Below are 19550 nucleotides of genomic sequence, written 5' to 3' on the forward strand. Positions count from 1 at the left end.
AGTTAGTACAAAGGAATATTACAGCTACCCCTGAAAGATGTTTTTTAAAAATTGCATGAATAATCTTTTCTCTCATAAATCTTTCTCAAGTCATTTGAAAATAAAGGACATTGGAAAGTCGACATTTTGAGAACAACTTTGTATTGCGTAGTTCTGTAATATAACTTATTCAAAACCTGTTACTGGTCTGATACATTTTTTTGGGGGGGCTATTCTTCAATTGACATTTAATAAATGTTTCAGTTAGTTTTTAATTACAAAAAAAGTGCTTTACACGAGTTAAACTTAGCCCCCTCTCACCCTGCCTTAGCATCAACCCTCTTCAACCTCCAATAACCACGACAATATCATTTAAAAAAAAATCTAATAAAAGCCCAGAACCTCGTCCTGCCATGTTTAGTCCTGCCTCTCTTGTATTCATACCGAAAGTGAAAGTAAACCCAAAGAAGCGGTCGGGAATCACCACAGGCAATCTGCCAGTCAGCCTTGAGACAACGAAGATTGTGGCGCTGCTGCCGAGCCAAGAGGAAAGTGGAGTACAGTCGTCCGTCGCACACTGCCTTTACGTTAACAAGCGTCCATCAATGATAATATGCTTTAGGTGAGTCAACATGTTTACTAATGCGTGTTTGATCCTTTATGTAAACTTCAGGTGTGTAACGTGTTCGCCTTATTTACGTGCAAGGTAAACTCACTGCGCTCAGTTGCAGCACTTTCGCTATGGTGTCGTGTGGCACTTGCCATCTAATAACTTAATTATAATAATTAAATAATAATTATAAAGACGAGTTGTCATGATTGGACCAGGGGGGTTTCAAACTTTTTGCGTCCAGGCCAGGGACTTTCCATTTAGGGTTCGAATCTCAACCTCCAGTTTTAACATTTTCATCCTGTGCTTTTTCGAGTTTTTTGCTCCAGCTTCCTCCCACAATCCAAAAACATGCATGCAAATCACGGTGTCAAACTCAAGGGCTGGGGGCTCCATCTAAAATAAAGTGCTAAATGGATTTGTTCTGTTCATTTTGTTAAAAAAATAAAAATAAATCTGTACAAACTGATATTACAAACATTATTATGTCAACAAAACGTTATTATTTCCACTAAATTTCTTCCTAACATTTCACTGGTAAACCATAACTTTATCCAAAATGGCCGTACTACTTTAGCGTGCCGGTGTCATTTCGTGGGCACATATGGCTGACAATGGAACTTCTTCCTTTTGCATTTAAATGATGATGTGACGGCTGACCAAAGCAGTAAGTTGAATTCTGAAGTGTTTCAGGCAATATCATGTTCTCATTTTCAGCCATATCATTCTGAACTCATGTGACTGCGCTTCACAGTGCAGATGGACAGTGATCTGAAGCATAACAATAAGTTCTAAAAAAAGAAAAAAAAGAAAAAAAGTGGAATGTTATACAATGGCTAAATCCATCATCTGACCTGAATCCGATTGAGCATGCATTCCAGACTTCAAATTGTAATTGACTATAGTTATTATATATATATATATATATATATATATATATATATATATATATATATATATATATATATATATATATATATATATATATAATTATTTTTTTTTAAGAAACTAGCTAGTTTAGCTCCTGGTAAGAAACATCCAAAATGAGTGGAATCATTACCACATGGTTTTCTGTATGACAAGAAAGCAGCCTGGAAATGACGCTGAACATTGCCAAAGATTTTGCTGCGGTCGCAGCTGTGATTCAGACACGTTTGTAAACTTTTGACCCAAAGTATGTGCTGTCAAGCCACAAATATTTTTGACAAGTTAGTAGCCTAGCCTCACCTGTACAACTGTTCATGAGAAATTGCATGAGAGAAGTAATATCTGGATTAGCATTTTTGTTTCATTGCTAAACTTGTTTAAAATGATGCAGCATCATTTATTGATAGCCAGGTTCAATTTTGGAGAACCACCAAATTCAATAGTGCAGGCACTTGGCACAACTAGGTCACCTTGCAGGATTGTTTATCAGTGTTTACATGCTGTGAAGTGTGGTATGCCATGAAGAGTAAAAATAACTTTGCCCCTCTTCAAGCAATTACTGTGTTCAGTGTTTCAGTTTTAGTAATAATAATAAATAACGTTGTTAATGGTCAAAAGTGAGAGAGGTCCATCTAATAAAAGTATGCTGACAAAATGCATTCTTCCTTTCTGTAACTTTATTAACGTCATATTATATATTTATTACTACTAGATTTTACTTTTGGATTGTAATTGCCATTTTTTTTTAATTATCATTTATTTTCAACGGGTTTTTGTCTTAAGAACATATTCTTACAAACTTGGGACCTTATTCTTCCAACATTATGAAATGATTGTAAATAATAATAATAATCATAATCATAATATTTTTTATGTAAAAAAAAAATGAAATTTTAATTTCTAATGAAAAAAAAACTGTGATTTTATTTTACATTTTTTTCATCCTCATGTTGCTTTTTCCTCTGTAACCATGACTTCTTTTTTTTTTTCCGCAAAAAAAACTTTAAAACTTTTTATTCAGATTTTTTTTGTCATAAAATAAATTTGCTCGTCAACCGGCCCAAAACCAATCTTCAACCCAATCTACTGGGTCAAAATAATTAACCTAAACTAAATTTAAAAAGTACGACTTTCATGAAATATTGGGACTTTTCAGGCCACTACATATTTTTTATAATCCTAAAGACAAAAACAACTGAAACAAATGTGATATGGGTTTGTTATGGCCCGTTAGTGAAGTGGATCACGAAAAATAATCAATTTTGCATGTGCCGTAAATCTCTGTATTGACCCCATCAGGAGTGTTTTTTTTTTTCTTTTTTTTTGTAATCAGGCCACCGACTCTCCCCTTATTCCTTGGCACTTTTTTTTTTTTTTTTTTTTTTTTTTTTTTTTTTATTACATGAGCACTCCATCCCTTGAAAGAATGTGGGGGTGGAGCTGTTCCCTCACAGCTGCGCTCTTTGGACACCACTGCTCATAATCTGCTTTTACATACAGTGCTCATATTGAAACCCAAACCATGGGAAATTGCAAAATAAATAAATAAAAAGACCATATTGAACAAATCAACACAATGGAGGAGCACGATGAGGGTCTCCTGTACTTACTTCTCTGTTAATATGGCAACAACTGAAGTAGAAAGGGTGGAAATGACGGTACTATAAAATTAGCTTGTTTGCTTCTTTTGGTGTATCCTAAAATGATACATTTTAACCATATTGTATTGTGCAGCCCATTTCCTTGTTCATCACACTTTTGCTTTTTACCATCACTGGCACCAATTTGTGGCGGCAACACAAAGAAAAGAAAAAGAAAAAAAAATATTTGGCAGCACTCACCATTTCAATCCTCGCATGATTTGACCTCAGAGCTTTTGTTAGACTTTTACTTTCCTGAACATTTTTTGGTCACTGAAAAAACAACAAGACTTTTTGATGAGTGAAGTTGAGGAATAGCAGACACGGGAAACTTACTTCTTACTCCTTTCCTGTAGGTTAAATAAACTGTTAATGTAAACAGCCACTAGCTTGTCATTATTGTCTCTATGACCCTTGTTGCATACGGTTTGTTTTTCCATTCTGTCGTCATATGCTGCTCAACAGGTTTAGTTACCATTTAGTGCAATTATAACTGTATCTAGTCTAGAGTAGAACTGACACTGTAAAGAACTGGTTTATAAAGCGTATGTTTATAATTGAGGAAGTACTAGTCGTGTGTAAATGGAAAGATTGTGGTTACAAACTTACTGTACTGAATGTTTAAATGTCAGATGTTTAAAATAGACTTCACATGACACCTCTCACCTTTAAACCTGTAAAACCTAACTGATTTTCTTTCAAAAGTGGAAAATAATGAGGTTAATAATAGTGTTGTTCCGATAACGTTTTTTGGCTCCCGATACCGATACCCAGCTTTTCAGTACCGGCCGATACCGATACCATACCGATACTTAAGTTTTTTTTTTTTTTTCCCTCAACATGAAAAAGCTTTCCTGCTATTGGTTCAGAGCATTCAAGGGCCAATAGGATATCTTAGATCGGCATGCAGTGAACATGTCACATACCAGTGAATGTTGTGCACCAGCAAGACAAGATGCTGCATCCAAAATCCTATATTAGCGTTGGAATTAATGGTATCGGCATGTTACTTGTGAGTAGTCACCGATACCGATACCACTGTTTTAATGCAGTATCGGCACCTCTGCCGATACCAGTATCGGTATCGGAACAACACTAGTTAATAATAAAAAGGTGTTATGCACATTTATCATTATCTCAGTTATTTATTTTTCTTCACCTCTTGAAAACCTTTATTGTGTTTTTTTTTTCCAGTTGCATATGTACAAGACAAGATATAGATCACATGAATTGTTGAAATATGTTTGAAATAAGTTACCTTCGTCTCCTTTTTTTTAATACCATACGTGGCATTTGAACAGGGCTGTGTAGACTTTTTTTTTTATATGCACTGTAGTTGTTTTACTATCAGGGGGAAAACAATTTAATTTCACATGCAAAACTAAAAATTAAGATGGAATTCACAAAAACAGAAACTCACTTTAAAAAAAAAAAAATCAAATGTTTAACGTGTCCTTAACATTGTGAAAATTGCAACTAAAATGCTAAATATTGCAAAAACATCTACTGTGATATACACATGTATATATATTAGGAATATTTGGACCAGTTCATGTATGAGTTGGTTTTAAGATCCTGTCCACCTGGTAAAAATGCTTCATTTCCCTTAACAGGGCAACAGCAACTTCCCTCGCTGAATAATCAACTATAATGGTCGTGCTTCTGAAAAGAAAAGTGAAAACAGAGATGGTTATCAGATTGCACAAACGCTTTGAATAGCTGGAAGGGTGGCCTCTTCTGGAGCCAAACAAACTACAAAAGACACACACAAGCTTACAAATTCCACACCAGTCGTCGATGAATGGCTTAATCATTGCTCCTATTCACCTAAAGCTTTTTAAGAATTATCACCTCAGGTCCCAATTTCATAAAAAAAAAAAAAAAAAGGTGTTTTCCTAATAATAGAAATAGAAAAATAGAAGTACAATTTGGCCCAGAAATATTTGGACAGTGATTAATGAGGGAAGGGTCTTTGTTTTTATTTTCTTTTTTTCTTTTTTTTTTGCAGCCTTCTGAGTCAATTGTCCAATTACTTTTGGTCCCCTGGAAAAAGAGACAGCTACATTTTAAAGAGCTAAAATGCTAAGAGTAATTCCTAAACCCTTCTCCAATTTGGTTATCAATACTCTCAAATTAAAGCAGAGAGTCTGCACTTTAATTCTATGTTGATTATATGATTGTATCCTGGATATGTTTTTGGTCAACAGCTAAAATAACAAAACGCGTCACTGTCCAAATATTTTTGGGCCTAACTGTATAACAAAAAATGCAAATAGTTGATTTTTTTTTTTTTTTTTTTTTTTTTTTATCAAATGCCTGAGGACAGGTTCTAGATTTCTAGATGAGGACTTACTGTATTTAAAAAAATACCTTAACATTACAAATGTTCTTTTCAATGGGGCCAGTGTTTAGACTGACATTAACAACTCTACTGATTACAGATTTGCTACAGATTTGGTTTTGTGTTATGTGAAACCACTCCTCCCATGTCTATTTGCAGGTAAATTACAATGGCCTCAGCTGGTATCGTGTTGTGGCTGCTGACGATGGTCTGCGTTAGTGGGCAAAATGTGTTGAACCGCAAGTTCTACTCTTATACAATCTACACAAAAGCATCTCATGTCAATCCTATTTATTTTAAAGCGATACAAGTTATTTAATCTCTTGCTAAGGCTAAAATCATCATTCAAACACATGATTGGCTGGAACAAACACATAATGCAAAAAAAAAAAAAAAAAAAAATGAGGAGAGGAGGGCAAATTATTTTGTGACTTGAAGAAATGTCCTTTTATTTCCCACAGCTTCCGTGAAGTTGGACTGTAACAAAGAAAGCTTGGGCCAGTACGGTCAACCGTCTGTGGTGGAATGCATGATCATGACGTCACGGGTGGTGAATGATCTAACTGTGGAGACCATTGTTTGGAAGAAAAACGGTTCAGAGGTTCTGCTGGTTCACTATAACATACGGAAGTCCTCGCCAGGCTATTCGTTTGCTGAACCGTCATGGAACAGCAAGTCCTTGAACGTGTCCCTGCTAATCGCCAACACCAGCGTGACCGACCATGGCAACTACTCATGCATGGTGATAACCGACAGCGGCTCATACACCAGCTCAGCCAGCCTTCGTGTAACGGGTGAGAGTCGTGTAACGCCGCAAATTCTCAACATGCCCTAATATTTCACTTTCATTTGAAATAAAACCTAAAAAAAAAATATCTAGGAAAAAAAAACTTTTTCTATGACTATGACTTTATTCTCATAAAAAAAAAAGTCTAGTTTTAAAAAAATATTTTGCTAAATTTGTGCTTTTCTTGTCTCATTACATAATTGTTTTTGCATGTGTTTTCTTTTCATATTAATTTGAATTAGCATAAAATTGAAAATTTATTGGAATTTTTTTTTTTATACCTGTTTTCATAAAGCCACTTGAATTACAAAAAAAAAATAAAAAATACGTTTACATATGTTTATCATTATGAATTGATGCCAGTAAAATTTAAAACTTGCAGAATTCTCTTTTGTCATAATGTTACAACTTATTTATTTTCTAATTTATAATTTTTATTTTCTTCCTAAAATTCAGAATTTTACTCTATTTAAAGCCCCGTTTCTTTTCTTGTGTTATTTCAATAGAAATTGTAAAAATCAGAATTTAATTTGTAAATTTTTTTATTAGATTTTCGTGTAATATTTCAACATTTTCTTGTCAGGGGACTTTGAGTTTTTTAAGGTGAGTTTTTTTAAAATAGTATTATTTATTATTTTTAATTTCTGTCGAATGATGACTTTCTACAACCTTTTTTTTTTGCAAAATTATGACTTTTCTTTATAATTTTATGCCTATAAAATCAGACTTAATTCTTTTAAAATTGAGGTATTCTATACTAAATTTATTGCTCTCTTTTTGAAATAAGATTTTATCTAATCAAAATTACGTGTTTTTTCTTGTTATATCCCAATTAGATTGCAACATTTTTGAGTAATTTTGACTTCTTTTTTTTTTTTTTTTTTATAGTGCCAATATAATGTTTTTGCTATAACTAGTTGTCCCGATCCGATCAAGGGGTCGGAAATCAGGGACGATCACGTGATTTTCAGCTGAAAAATCAACTGAAAATGTTTTTTCACTATTTAAATTTTTTTTTTAATTTTTTTATTTTTTACTTGTTTTAAACAACTGCTGACTTATGGCCATATAAAACGTTATACCTTTATTGATTTTTTTTTTTAATTTTTTTTTTTAAAAAGCTAATTGAGACCATTTGTATTTTTTTCTTTTCTTCATAATATATTGCCGAGATATCGGTTTGATACTTGGTATCGGCATGTACTTAAAAACAAACAACTCGGTGTGCATAAAATTGCCTGTGAGTGTAATTCTCCCATTCACTGTCTCTCTCAGCCAAATACAACACTCCCAGCATCCACACCACCACGGCGAACGTCACCCCGAACTCCAAAGTCACCCTGACGTGCCGCTCGGAAGGCGGCTACCCCAAGGGCCGGTTGGGCTGGTTTGTCGGGGCCAACGCGCAGGAGGACGCGAGTGCCGAAACGGTGGCCAGGGTGCTGGAAAACGGACTGTTCAGCCTTTCCACCGAGCTGACTCTGTCGCAAGGGTGGGACTCCTCCAAGTACACCTGCGTGGTGTTCAACGTTAGTGGCGGCAAAGACGACGAGGCCAGTTTGATGATACCCAAGATGACCCATCTTGCAGGTGGGTCAACAGATTCTGATATTTATTTTCAAGAATGTGTCTAAATTTGACATATGTTGTCCTTTTTTTTTTTTTTTTTTTGGCTCTTTTGTGTCCGACTTATTCCAAAACAGCAAGCATTATGAACAAGGTGTGTTAAGAGCGTGAGAAGAAGTTTGATTAATGTTCCTTCCAATGCAAAACAAAATTTGCGCGGTAGTGAAAGACAAGCTGGAACTAGTACAGCCAGAAATGAAACAGGAACATTTTGCGGTACATTGGAGGGAAAAAAAAAAAAGGTATTTGTTTTTAGATTTTCGCCATCATGATGAGCAGTTTCTTTTAATCCAATCTGTCAAGTTCATCAGGTTTGCAATCTCAACAATAATTCTTGCCAAGTTGCAGCATCAGTGGTTTGTCCGAAACCAACGAGTGCATCTATTAGTAGTGAAAGATGCCACGTTGGTGGGGGGGGGCGTGGCTTAGATTTGACAAAAGCTCGTAAATAAGGGTGACTCCAGAAGAGATAAAAGTCATAGTTTTATCAGAACTGGACGGATGGTCGCGACTTGCTCCATTTGTTTTGCTTGCTTTTGCATCTGATGTGCTTTATCGCTGCAGTGCATCACACTATATCTTTACATCGGATTCCTCTAACCTTTCAATGTAACTCTACTACAAAAATAAACTAAACAAAAACAAGAAAAGGCCACATGCTGGTCCAGGTGTGATTAAACTTCCTGTAATGTCACTCAACTAGTTTCACAATAACATGGTCACAACCTTAATGCATTTAATTGCATAAGTGTTGCAACTTCCCCTTATGGTGCAGATTTTTTCCCCCCATTTACTCAGAAATTTTATTTAATTTTTCTTTTTAGTAGGACATGGTGTTGTTAATGTAATGCAAAATGTACGGTTGGGGAAAATTTGAATGATAGTGGAACGAGGACCATTTCATTACATGCTTTGATTTATTGCTATGTTAAAGAGATAGGGTGTAGAATTTCCAATGTTAATTTTAAAAATTCGCTCTTAATTTCAGTAATATACAAAAAAAAATGTTTTTATCACATTAACTTCCATTTTCATATAATCATAGGTCTAGTCATTGCTAATTATATGGCAAAGGTGCGCCTTACATTTCGCCACAAACCTTCTGCTACGGATACCCAAAGCAGAATGTAGTAATTGGTGGTATGCTTGCAAAGTGTGGTCTCTCTGAGACACCGTAGTGCACGTGCTTCAAAATGCACTCACTTCGAACTTAGTTTGTTGCATTCTGTTAGTTCACCACTAGATGGAACTAAATTCTACACATTGTCCCTTTTAAGAGGAAAGGAAACCCCCACTTTTTTATTTTATTTTTATTTATTTTTTTTTTTTTATAATAATATGTTCTATGTAGCCCCACTAGTCCAAATATGGCATTCTGGTTAATATTGCATTAATGGAATATGAGTTAAACAGCAAAATCCAGTCATTTTTATCCATCTCAGGAGGCGGCCATTTTGCTACTTGCTGTCGACTGAAGTTGACATCACAGTTGCTGACATCAATGTTGCTCAAGTCTCAGGTAACAACCAATCACAGCACAGCTTCAGAAAACAGGCGAGCTGTGATTGGCCGTTGCCTGAGCCCTGCGCAACTGTGATGTCATCTTCAATCGACAGCAAGTGGCAAAATGTCCGCCCCCTGAGATGGATCAAAATGTTTGGATTTTGCTTCATAAGTTACTCATATTCCACAAAAAAATGTTAACCAGAATGTCATGTTTAGACTAGTGAGGTTACATATAACATACTGTATTATTGTCAAAATGTGTTTAACTCTTTTACTGCCACACGTTATCAAAAAAAAACAACAACCAAAAAAAACAATGATATGACAAAGGCTTTGATCATTCACGAAAAGAGATACAATGCTTCCATCTGCTGGCTATAGTTAGTGTTTTTGATTCCACAACCCATTGACCAGGCAACGCTGCACATAGATGTTGCACTGAGAAAAATAAATAAAATAAAAAACTTAGTTGACGTCATTTAACGTTTATGGTGGCATACGTTGTGATTTTACTAAACGTTATTAAACGTTTTTGGCGGTCAAAGAGTTAAGGTTGAATTCCACTTTAATGAATTGAATTGCATTAAAAATGTACTGTAGCTGTCTTTTGTATTGATTTATATAGTATACTTACTATAATGCTCTTGCATGTGGGGAAGGAAAGCCACAGGTTCCTTTCAAAAGGGAAATTACTGGAACAATGTTTGACCACTCAAACTCCTTCTAGGCAGAAAAAGAAAGTAAAACGATTTTGTTTCTTTAAGTGAAAGGAATTTAAATCTGCTGTGTATTGTTTACCTGTGTAGAGCAGGGACGAGATCCAGAAGTGAAAGGCTTGGATGTGCCTACAAAAGTAGTGGCACCAGTCGTGGTCATCGGGTCGCTGATTGTTGGACTCTTGCTGTATCTGACGCTAAAGAGGAAGCATTGTAAAAGTAAGTATACTGTACATAATTATACATTTTCCCTCAGTATTGTGATTGCAATTTAATATGAACTTAATCTGTGTTGCAAAAAACAATATCCATAAATAACAAATTCAAAATTTCAGCATTTGCAAATTACTACATTGTGATGACAATTTGAATTGGATTCATATTTCAGCCCAAAGAGAAAGTCACATTAACAAAATGTAGGAAGTAAGATTATGCTGCAGCCACAGGCAAGTTTCCACATCTCATTCCATGCTAGTTCAAGCATGCTCTCAACTTCAGTTATGTTGTGCCACTTTTGATAATTGTCAATGGAAGTGCAGCAGCCCACAATAACCTCAGATAAAATATAAACATGGAGTTAAATGGGGGTTATCCTTCCCATCTTGCACACTAGAGTTAGTCTTAGGTTTCTGGTTAACTTCTGGGTTAGTCCAGTTTACATCCCAAAGTTTGGAGTAGCCTTCAACTAGTCTAATCTCCTGGTTTGATGCCAGGATTTGGATCATGCTACTTTATATTTTAGTATATTCTTAGTATAGTCCAGTTTACAACCAAGTGTCAATATATATATATATATATATATATATATATATATATATATATATATATATATATATATATATATATATATATATTTTTTTTTTTTTAGTATTCCGGTTTATATCTTGATTTTCGGGTTAACTAAAATGATGGAGGGGGTCACAATTTTTCTTCTTCCTAAACAGACGTTTGACAAAAATTCCACTTTAAATATAGACAAAATATGTCCTTTTGATATTTTAAAATTTTCATAATACTCAACGCATGCATAAAAGACCCAACAACAAAGGTTTGAAGCAAGCAACAAAATAACCAAATACTGTGATTTTTTTCCCAGTGCAAAGGGTTTTGTTGCATTAAAAAACTATTCAAGGACAGCACAAAACTGCTGAACAAGAAACTGTGCAACAACTCTTTTTTTTTTTTTACAAAAATCAACTCACTCAAAAAATGTTAATATTATTGAGGTGCTCTGTTTGTCCTGCATATCATTCCAAATCCATAAAATAAATAAATAAATATTGAGCCTACTCGAGATGTAGCATATAAGACCCAATGTAAATACAATTTCTGCCATCTAGTGTTGTATGGCAATATTACAACTTAAAACTACAGTTGATCCTTGCATATATTTTTCGAGTATTTGCCTGTGGGCCACCAGTTGCCCATACCCGGGCTAGTTTACACTCTTAGGATGTAGTTTATTCAACAGTTGTTTGCGTTAGGTAGTATTCTGCTAAATCCTATTTCCAACCTGGGTTATTTTGGGCGATTTGGGTTAGGGTGTACTGTTGTTAAGTCTCAGTTTAGATCCCTGGCTTAGGGTGTGGTAAGGACACTTTCCTTTCCGTTGTTTGAGTGGAAATTTTGTTCAGTTTGCGTCCCAGGATGTGTTAATCTTCTCATTAGCATGATGTTATTTTTGTTTCAGGAGAACAGGTTCCTCGACCTGGAACAGATCCAGAGCAAGGTAAGCTTGTGCAGATGTGACTCTTTTTAATTAAAACAATTTAGCTTGTCCTCACGTTCCTTTTGTTCTTCAACCAAAGGTTGTCCACGGGAACATCTTTTGGTGATCCCCGAATGCCAGGAAACCAAGGCATGAGGTATTCATCACGCATAAATGTCGACTTAGTTTGGTGACTATGACACTTTTAATGCATTTCTTTCTTTTTGTTAGGAGACGTTGTCTACCTCGTGACTTACCGACAGGAATCACAAGTCAGCATTTTCACTGAATAATAGGAAGCTACTGTAAATTGAGCCTGATAGGTAAAAAAGAACAATTTTGCGTGTACAGTTATTTGTGGGGCTGAGCAATTTAGAACAATAATCTTACTGGGACCAACCCCCCTCATATTGAAATTATTTTGTTCAATATCCTCTTCCCAAGTATTTTTTTCACCAGATGTTCACAAAATGTGCAGCGTACGTTGTTTACGACACATTGAAAGAAGTCACAACAATTGTGATGTTTTTAGTCCTAATGAGTGCAATGCTGTAAATTCATTCTGAGCATGGACACTTGGAAGCAGTTCACTTGAGACTGGGATACACCTGACCTCTTTTTTTTTTTTTTTTTTTTTAATGATTAAAGCAATCATCTGCACGCATTAAGCCATTAAATGTTAATTAATACCCATAAACAAAGAGGAGCAGAAATACTTTGGCTGCTGAGTAAAATAGAAACCGATGAGAATATATCAAAGCTGATTATGGACTTTGGAAGCATTTACACACTGGAAAGATTAAAATAGTTACTTAACCGTCCTTTTTAAGCTTTTCATTGTTAAGTAGCAGGCATGAACTGTGTGTGTGTGTTTGTGCATGCAATTTGAATTCTGTTTCACTTTCTACTTAACTCAGTCACCCCGAATGGTAGCCAGGCCAAAAAGAAGGCCTCTTCCCACGCTACTAATCCCTTCTTTTATACTTTATGACCTTTTTTTTTTAAACTTTTTTTTTGTGTGTGTGTGAATCAACACTCAGCAATTCATGACTCTATATGTAGCAGCACTTAGAAAGCAACCAATATAAACTACTGCAAGTTTCCGGGTCCAATATGTGTTCCAGACAAGTATTAAAATATAAATGTAGTCTTACGGAATTAAACGTTTATTGGGGCTCCAATCTAAATGACACAGTGTAAAATTTATATCATTACAACCTGTCTCGCGTTACTTAACTCGTTCAGGCATTGTGTTTGTGTATGTGCGTGTGTTTGTGCTACCCAAACATACGTCATCACATCGTAGACAACAGCGGTTTATCAGCATGTGCAAAAGTACACAATTCAACAGCAGGACAAAATGGTTAATCATTAATTTCACGTATAACTCTGGTGCTTGCTTGTTTTGTTTGTGTTGTTTCAAGTATAATTTTTTATGAAAGTGATTTGTTCATGTATTTGTAATATGTACAATTTCAAATTTGATTTTGATTTTATATGCACAATGCAATGCAAAGTTTGTATTTCATGGGAAATGTGGGTGTATGTTGTTTTATGTACTTTACTGGAAATTGTAATGCACAGATAGGATGGAAAAAATGTTAACCACACTTTTTTTTCTTTTTTTTTTTTTAACTCTCAAGTAATTTGTTTGTGTATTAAATGATATTCCTGCCATACATTATCAATGGTATTACGTCTTGTTTTTCATCTGGGTAGAGAACACCAGCGGGTGAAACCAGAATTTGTTCTTCCCCCAAGCAACTCGAGACTGCCATCTGGTGCACAAATAGCACAACAACATTTTGAACACATTTGAATATATAAGAAACCCAAGAAATTTATCAAATTAGAGTATGTAATAGTGAAAAAAAATCACTACCGTGTATGCACGTAGTTACATTACAAGTAGCTAAGTATAGTGTATGCAAACCGATAGGCCAAGACTTTTGAAGCCATGAGGCCGCCATCTTACTCCTCCCATGAAACGTTTTTCTCGGCATGCGATCCTATGCATTTACAGTATCGAAATCGGAGAACATCAGAGACAGTATTTTGTAGAAACAGCTTGATTTATCATGTTTCCAATTTGTTAAACATAAACAAGAAGAGGACTTCAGATATTTTACAACTTCCCCTAAATCCATGTATAAATTATATGCTTAATGTCAGCTAGGAGGAAACTTGAATATTTTTTTTAATTAAAGAATTATAACTGTAATTCAACAAAAAATGCCTCTGCCAAATCTAATATTGGGGTCTAAGGAACTGAGCGATAAAAGAAAAAGGGGGTCTTAAAATCAGCAGATATACCGTCCAGTTGTATTTTTTAGTTTTATATTTTTACTTGTTAAAAAATAGTGACCACCCCGTCACAACCCCCCGGCCCTATACTAACTGCTTACGTGCAGTATGTCTACATATAGATAGTTTGCAGTCATAGGCGTACACAGGTAGACCCCTAGTGGTGCTGACAACTTGCCCCTCTGCCTAAAGTACCCTTTGGAAAGTTCGTTTTTGTTGTTGTTGTTTTTTTGTTTTGTTTTTTAATAAACACTGAGGACAGGTCAGTGTTGACACAATCTTACAAAAGCTACATGATTAATCGTGTGTGTGGTTGGTGGGGTTAGCACCGTCCGAGCTCTCTCTCTCTCTCCCTTTGTCACGTGACCGCTAGCCACCGTTGGTCGGAGTGGGACAGACACAAACACACGCAGGCATCTCCTTCCCCTGCTCCTCCACCAGCCAAGTAACTTATTATGAATCCAGTGAAATTGTATTGGTTGTTTGCCCTCTATTCCTTACCTATAATCATTTTGTTGTGAAGTAGTATATGTCTCATACAGCACAAACAAATGAGCATATATTAGCCGAATGGCTACCTAATTAGCTAGTTTAAAATGCTATATGCTAATTCAAGAATAGATAACGTGATAACCACCACATAGTCAGACTCATGACGGTGAAAGGAAGCTCTCTGTGATCCATGCATTGATAAGCATTGGACTTTGGATCATTAACAATAAAAATACCCCAAAATTATTCTTAATTTCTAATTCTTTATGTGACGCTTCAGCATATCCACTCCAAAAACTCACTTCCCGCCACTGGCTAGTAGTCACTAATCACATTCAAAAGCAGTCCAATACATCCTCGTGGTCAAAGCATTTTAATTGAGTTGCATTGTGGATATATCAGAAATGGTCGGATGTTTGGAATTGTCACTTGCCTGTGAGAAACACCCTTTTGCCTTCTTGTAATGACAACTGTCAGTATTATTCATTCTCAGGCCCTTGGGCTGTTTGGTTACTAATTGGTCTATTTATTTACTATTATTCCATTTGCGCAAAAACTGCCCCCCCCTCAGAGCACTTGCCCCAGAAAATGTCTGTGCACGCCACTGTTTGCAGTAGTATGCTCGTAAGATGGGAGGAGTAAGATGGCCGCCCTGTCACTTCAACAGCTTGCACGGGAGTGTAGTTCAAACGAAATTCGATGGTTGCAGTATTTATTTTCAACCTACAATATTTCGGCTTTATTTCCCTTTTGGTTGCTCAAGGCTCAACGACGCTGTAAAACGTGCTTAGTATCATCAGATGTTGGTGAGCCAGCAGAGAGCAGTATTGAGCAGCAAATGGACGTCAAACCTGTGGTTGGAGTTGAAACGAAAACAAAACACCTACCTGCTTCACAAAATGTTTCCCAGTGTCGTAGACAGTTGAAGACTTGGTAAGAATACGTTTGTTCTTGTCTTGGCCAGTAATGTACGTTAGAAATGACAAGTCCAAGTTGCTTCACATACAAAATATAAAATTATTTCAACACCAGATTCTCATAAAACAAATTAAATTCAACTGGGATTCCCGTGGAAAATCTCCCCTCCTTTTTGATTGGTTTCTGCTGCCCCCTTTTCCGGAATTGACAATTCCGAACATCCGGGCATTTCCGATATTTCCGCAATGCAATGAATTGCAAATGCTAGCTTTACACGGTGTCAATAAAACGGCGTATTGTATTGCTTTTGCCTATAACTAGCATACAAACCAGGCAGATTTAATCACATATTGAAATCAAAATAATCTTCACAAATCAAATGACAACAATCTAAGGTCCAATGGTTTTCAATGAGCAGAGAGCTTCCTTTCACCGAGTTGACCGCCGTTTTGACTTGTGACGTAAACTCGGAATTGTCAGTAGAACTCGAGCTGATTTTCGAAATAGAATTGAACATGTCACAAACCTGCCCCTGGCTTGTGGAGTTTACAGTCAAACTAAAAAAAATATAAGAATTGCACTTTGTTATTTAGAACAGCCGCATGCCTTGCGGCTTGGCCTGTCAGTCCGCTAGCCTAATGCTAATGCTAAATAGCACACTTTATAGTGCTACAACCCTTTTAAGCAACGGATTAAACACAAAGTGCAATAAAACACAAAGACGGAAAATATAAGAGTACTCCGCTCTTTATTTTTTATCCTCTGTGACGAACAGCTAATAATATTAATGTACTAATGAACACACTGTGCCATCATGTCACCAAGAAAGTATCACTGTACTTTAATGCAGCTTTCAAAACGAAAGCCCTCCTTTAACACCTCCTATGTGTACGTCATGGGGGGGATTCCCCACCCACCCCCTCCCTTTAATAGGCGCGTGCTGTCTCGCATCTCAGCATCCTCACTACACAGCCAATCACGCCACACATCCCACTCTGTGTGCCGCACGGAGTCACGCTCTAATTAGACCGTAAAGTGAGCAAGATTTCTTCCTCTGCTTCACGCGTGCGAGTGGACACAGGCAGCATGAAGAAAACTCCAAATTCAGGTAAGGTCAATTGAAACTGACCTCATGAGATTTGATGTTATCCAATAGCAGTTTTTGTCTATCGTAAATCCTCTTAAAGTTTATTTCAGTCAGTGAATCTCTTTTGGGACAATTGTGGAGAACAGTTGTGCATGAAGCACCCTAGGGTGCACCTCTGGGTCCCCGAGCTACTGAAGTCAGATGTTCGGTCATCCCAGATGACCTTTTTCTCTCTGTGGATGCACCGGCCCCCTCGGGGCTCTGCCCCCATTTTGCTCTCACAGTATTCTGCTAATGTGTATGGGAGGTTTTGGACTGTGCTTATATACCTTATATAATCTGACATTTTACTAGGTACATCTGCATAACCTAACAGCATTTATGATTAAAAACAAAAAACAAAAACGTTTTCCTGGTTAACCAAACTCTAAATGTGACATACATTAAGCCAGTATCTTTTTTTTTTTTTTTTTAAATCGTTTTTTTAATCGTCTTATTTGGCTTTGAATGTGGCCGCTTCTTTGAAGCTTTGACAGTTACAAAGATCTAAAGCCAAATATTTTTTTATAGCGACCGGGTTTTCTGACTGATATTTAAGTTGAATAAGAAAGTCGAGATTAGTGATGTTATCGACCCCTCCAACAAACAAACAAACAAACAAACAAACAAACAAACAAACAAACAAACAAACAAACAAACAAACAAACAAACAAACAAACAAACAAACAAACAAACAAACAAACAAACTTTTATTTTTGTGGTCATTGTGACAAAATATCAGCACTTATTAACCAAAAATTATAAAATACTTGGTGCCTTGTGATACGAGTGACTCAACTTGTCTGTTTTTTTGTTTTGTTTTGTTTTTTTAGGTAAGAGCCGTCATTCGACCAACCGGTTTGGCAAGTAGTGAACAATTCCTCAAAAAAGAGGCTTCAAGCTGTTTTGTCAGTCCCACTTAGTTTACTGTCAAATAAAAAATAAATCAAGAATCTGTTATTCTGCTAGCTTAATGCTAACGCTAATAAACATGTATTTGCAGTGCTTTAACCTTTTAAGCAACAAAATTAACGTACTGTGTAGCAACAATATGTAGGTAGACAATATAACTATACTCATATTCTTTATCTTCTGCATAGAACGAGTAATATTAGTGCTGTACTGATGAACCGAGGGGAGTTGAGCTGTGTCAATGAGGCATTATTGTGAATCCCACTTGATTTCTAGGCAGGACACGATCTGATGAAATATGATTGGCTGCTGCATCTAGGCAGGACTGATAAATATTGGAGATGGAAATGACATCAAAGAGAGAATAATGGAAATAATTACATATCGGGGAAGCCCTCGTCAAGGGCTTTAATTTGATATATGACTTGATGTGGTTTGTTGCAAATGGATTTTTTTTTAACTTCATTGGTAGTAACATTGAAAAGAACTAAATATATCTAATCTAAGTGGAGATGCTTTGATTTGAAATCTGCAGAAAAATGATACGATTTTATTGTTATAAGTTTGCCCAAGCTGAATAACATCAATCAAGCTTGTCAAGCGTTTGAATGCAGATTTGTGAGCTCCCGTGTTCATGTTATGTTACACAACAATTTCTCTTCTGGGTCCCATCTGTGGCGACGTGTTTCCAACATTTGCGACCACACAGGAGGGACTCTTGGGAGGGGGGGGTGAAACGGCGTCGGCGTCACTCCGGATGAAACGGGCACAAGCAGATTCTGTGACGCAAAGAGGACACATTGAAATCCAGGCCCAGAGAATATTGCTCAGTCATTCATGCACGTTTGGTGGGTTGTCACATGCAAATAGACGGCAGCAGTGCGGCGCCTCAAGGAATCTGCTCTTGACCTTTTTAGCGAACATGAATGTCAGAGAGGTGGTGTGTTTTGGGCATTCGTTTTAGGAGACTTAGCTGTCGGCTTGAAGAAGAAGAAGAAGAAGAAGGGAAAGAGCGTTTGTGTTAACTTAGAGGTGCACTTTGATCGTTTGTATCACACGCTTGATTGTGGTAAAGAGGAAGCATGAGACCAGAGGTTAGACGCTCACTGTGAAGTCCTGCCAGGCCTCCAGCAGGTTGGATGCTCAGCATCTTCACCTTAAGGCGTCAAATATTCTTTCAAGATAAGAGATAAGCACACAACTTTTATCCTTTGTGGATTTATTCAATTATGTTACCGGATTTAAAGTCTAAATCCTGCTGCCTTTAGTATATGTATATATTACAAAAAAGTAAAAAATAAAAAAAATTAAAAAAAATTAATAATGAATAATAATAATAATAAAATAATAATAATAATAATAATATAGGGGAAGTCAAGTAAAAAAAAAAAAAAAAGAGAAAAAAAGAAATCATTACACTGTGTTCTCTATGCACCTCCATCAGTGTAAACATGGCGTTCTGATTCAAACTGTGTTTGCGCAATATGAATTAAGCAGAAAATCCACCTGCTTTTATCCGTCTCAGGGGCAGCCATTTTGCCTCGTGCTGCCACTTGTGGTCGACTGAAAATGACATCACTGTCCCTAAGGGCTTAGGTAAGGACTCGCCTGTTTTCTGAGTTTGGTCATGTGACGTTCGTAAGCTGAGCCCGTAAGCCTTGTGATGTCATTTCCAGTTGATAGCAAGTGGGGAAATGGCCGCCCTCCTGCTTAATTCATATTCTAAAAATGTAATACTCATCAGAGTAGGGGTGCATGTTGTAAATAACGTTTTTGTCTTTTACCACTTTTTAAATATTTCTGAATATAAAAATATTTGTTTACTAAATATTAAGATCTGTTAAATTTAGTGTATTGATTTGTAAAGAGCTAAATCTTGCTAAGTTAGATTCTTTTTTTTTTAAAGTAAAATAAAAGCTCAACTTATTGTGATAGTAATATGTGACTTTTGCAGCATC

At 36.2% G+C, this 19550-nt stretch overlaps 2 protein-coding genes across 2 annotated transcripts in view; both read left to right on the plus strand.

Annotated features, from left to right (window-relative positions):
- The first annotated feature begins 453 nt into the window (after positions 1–453).
- Positions 454–13524, plus strand: LOC144021082 (T-lymphocyte activation antigen CD86). Its single transcript, XM_077525093.1, has 8 exons — positions 454–601; positions 5657–5736; positions 5959–6291; positions 7560–7874; positions 10223–10351; positions 11823–11861; positions 11941–11997; positions 12072–13524. Exons 2-7 carry the CDS (start codon positions 5667–5669, stop codon positions 11994–11996), a joined length of 942 nt encoding a protein of 313 aa, XP_077381219.1. The 5' UTR covers positions 454–601; positions 5657–5666; the 3' UTR covers position 11997; positions 12072–13524.
- Positions 13525–16521: 2997 nt separating this feature from the next.
- septin9b (septin 9b) overlaps positions 16522–19550 on the plus strand; it is a 66067-nt gene continuing 63038 nt past the window's right edge. Inside the window, exon 1 of the mRNA XM_077525769.1 lies at positions 16522–16662. Within this exon, the coding sequence (XP_077381895.1) occupies positions 16641–16662 (22 nt within the window). The 5' untranslated portion in view covers positions 16522–16640. The remainder of the gene's footprint in view (positions 16663–19550) is intronic.

Source organism: Festucalex cinctus, chromosome 6, assembly GCF_051991245.1.
Source record: "Festucalex cinctus isolate MCC-2025b chromosome 6, RoL_Fcin_1.0, whole genome shotgun sequence".
In the NCBI taxonomy this organism is placed as follows: domain Eukaryota; kingdom Metazoa; phylum Chordata; class Actinopteri; order Syngnathiformes; family Syngnathidae; genus Festucalex; species Festucalex cinctus.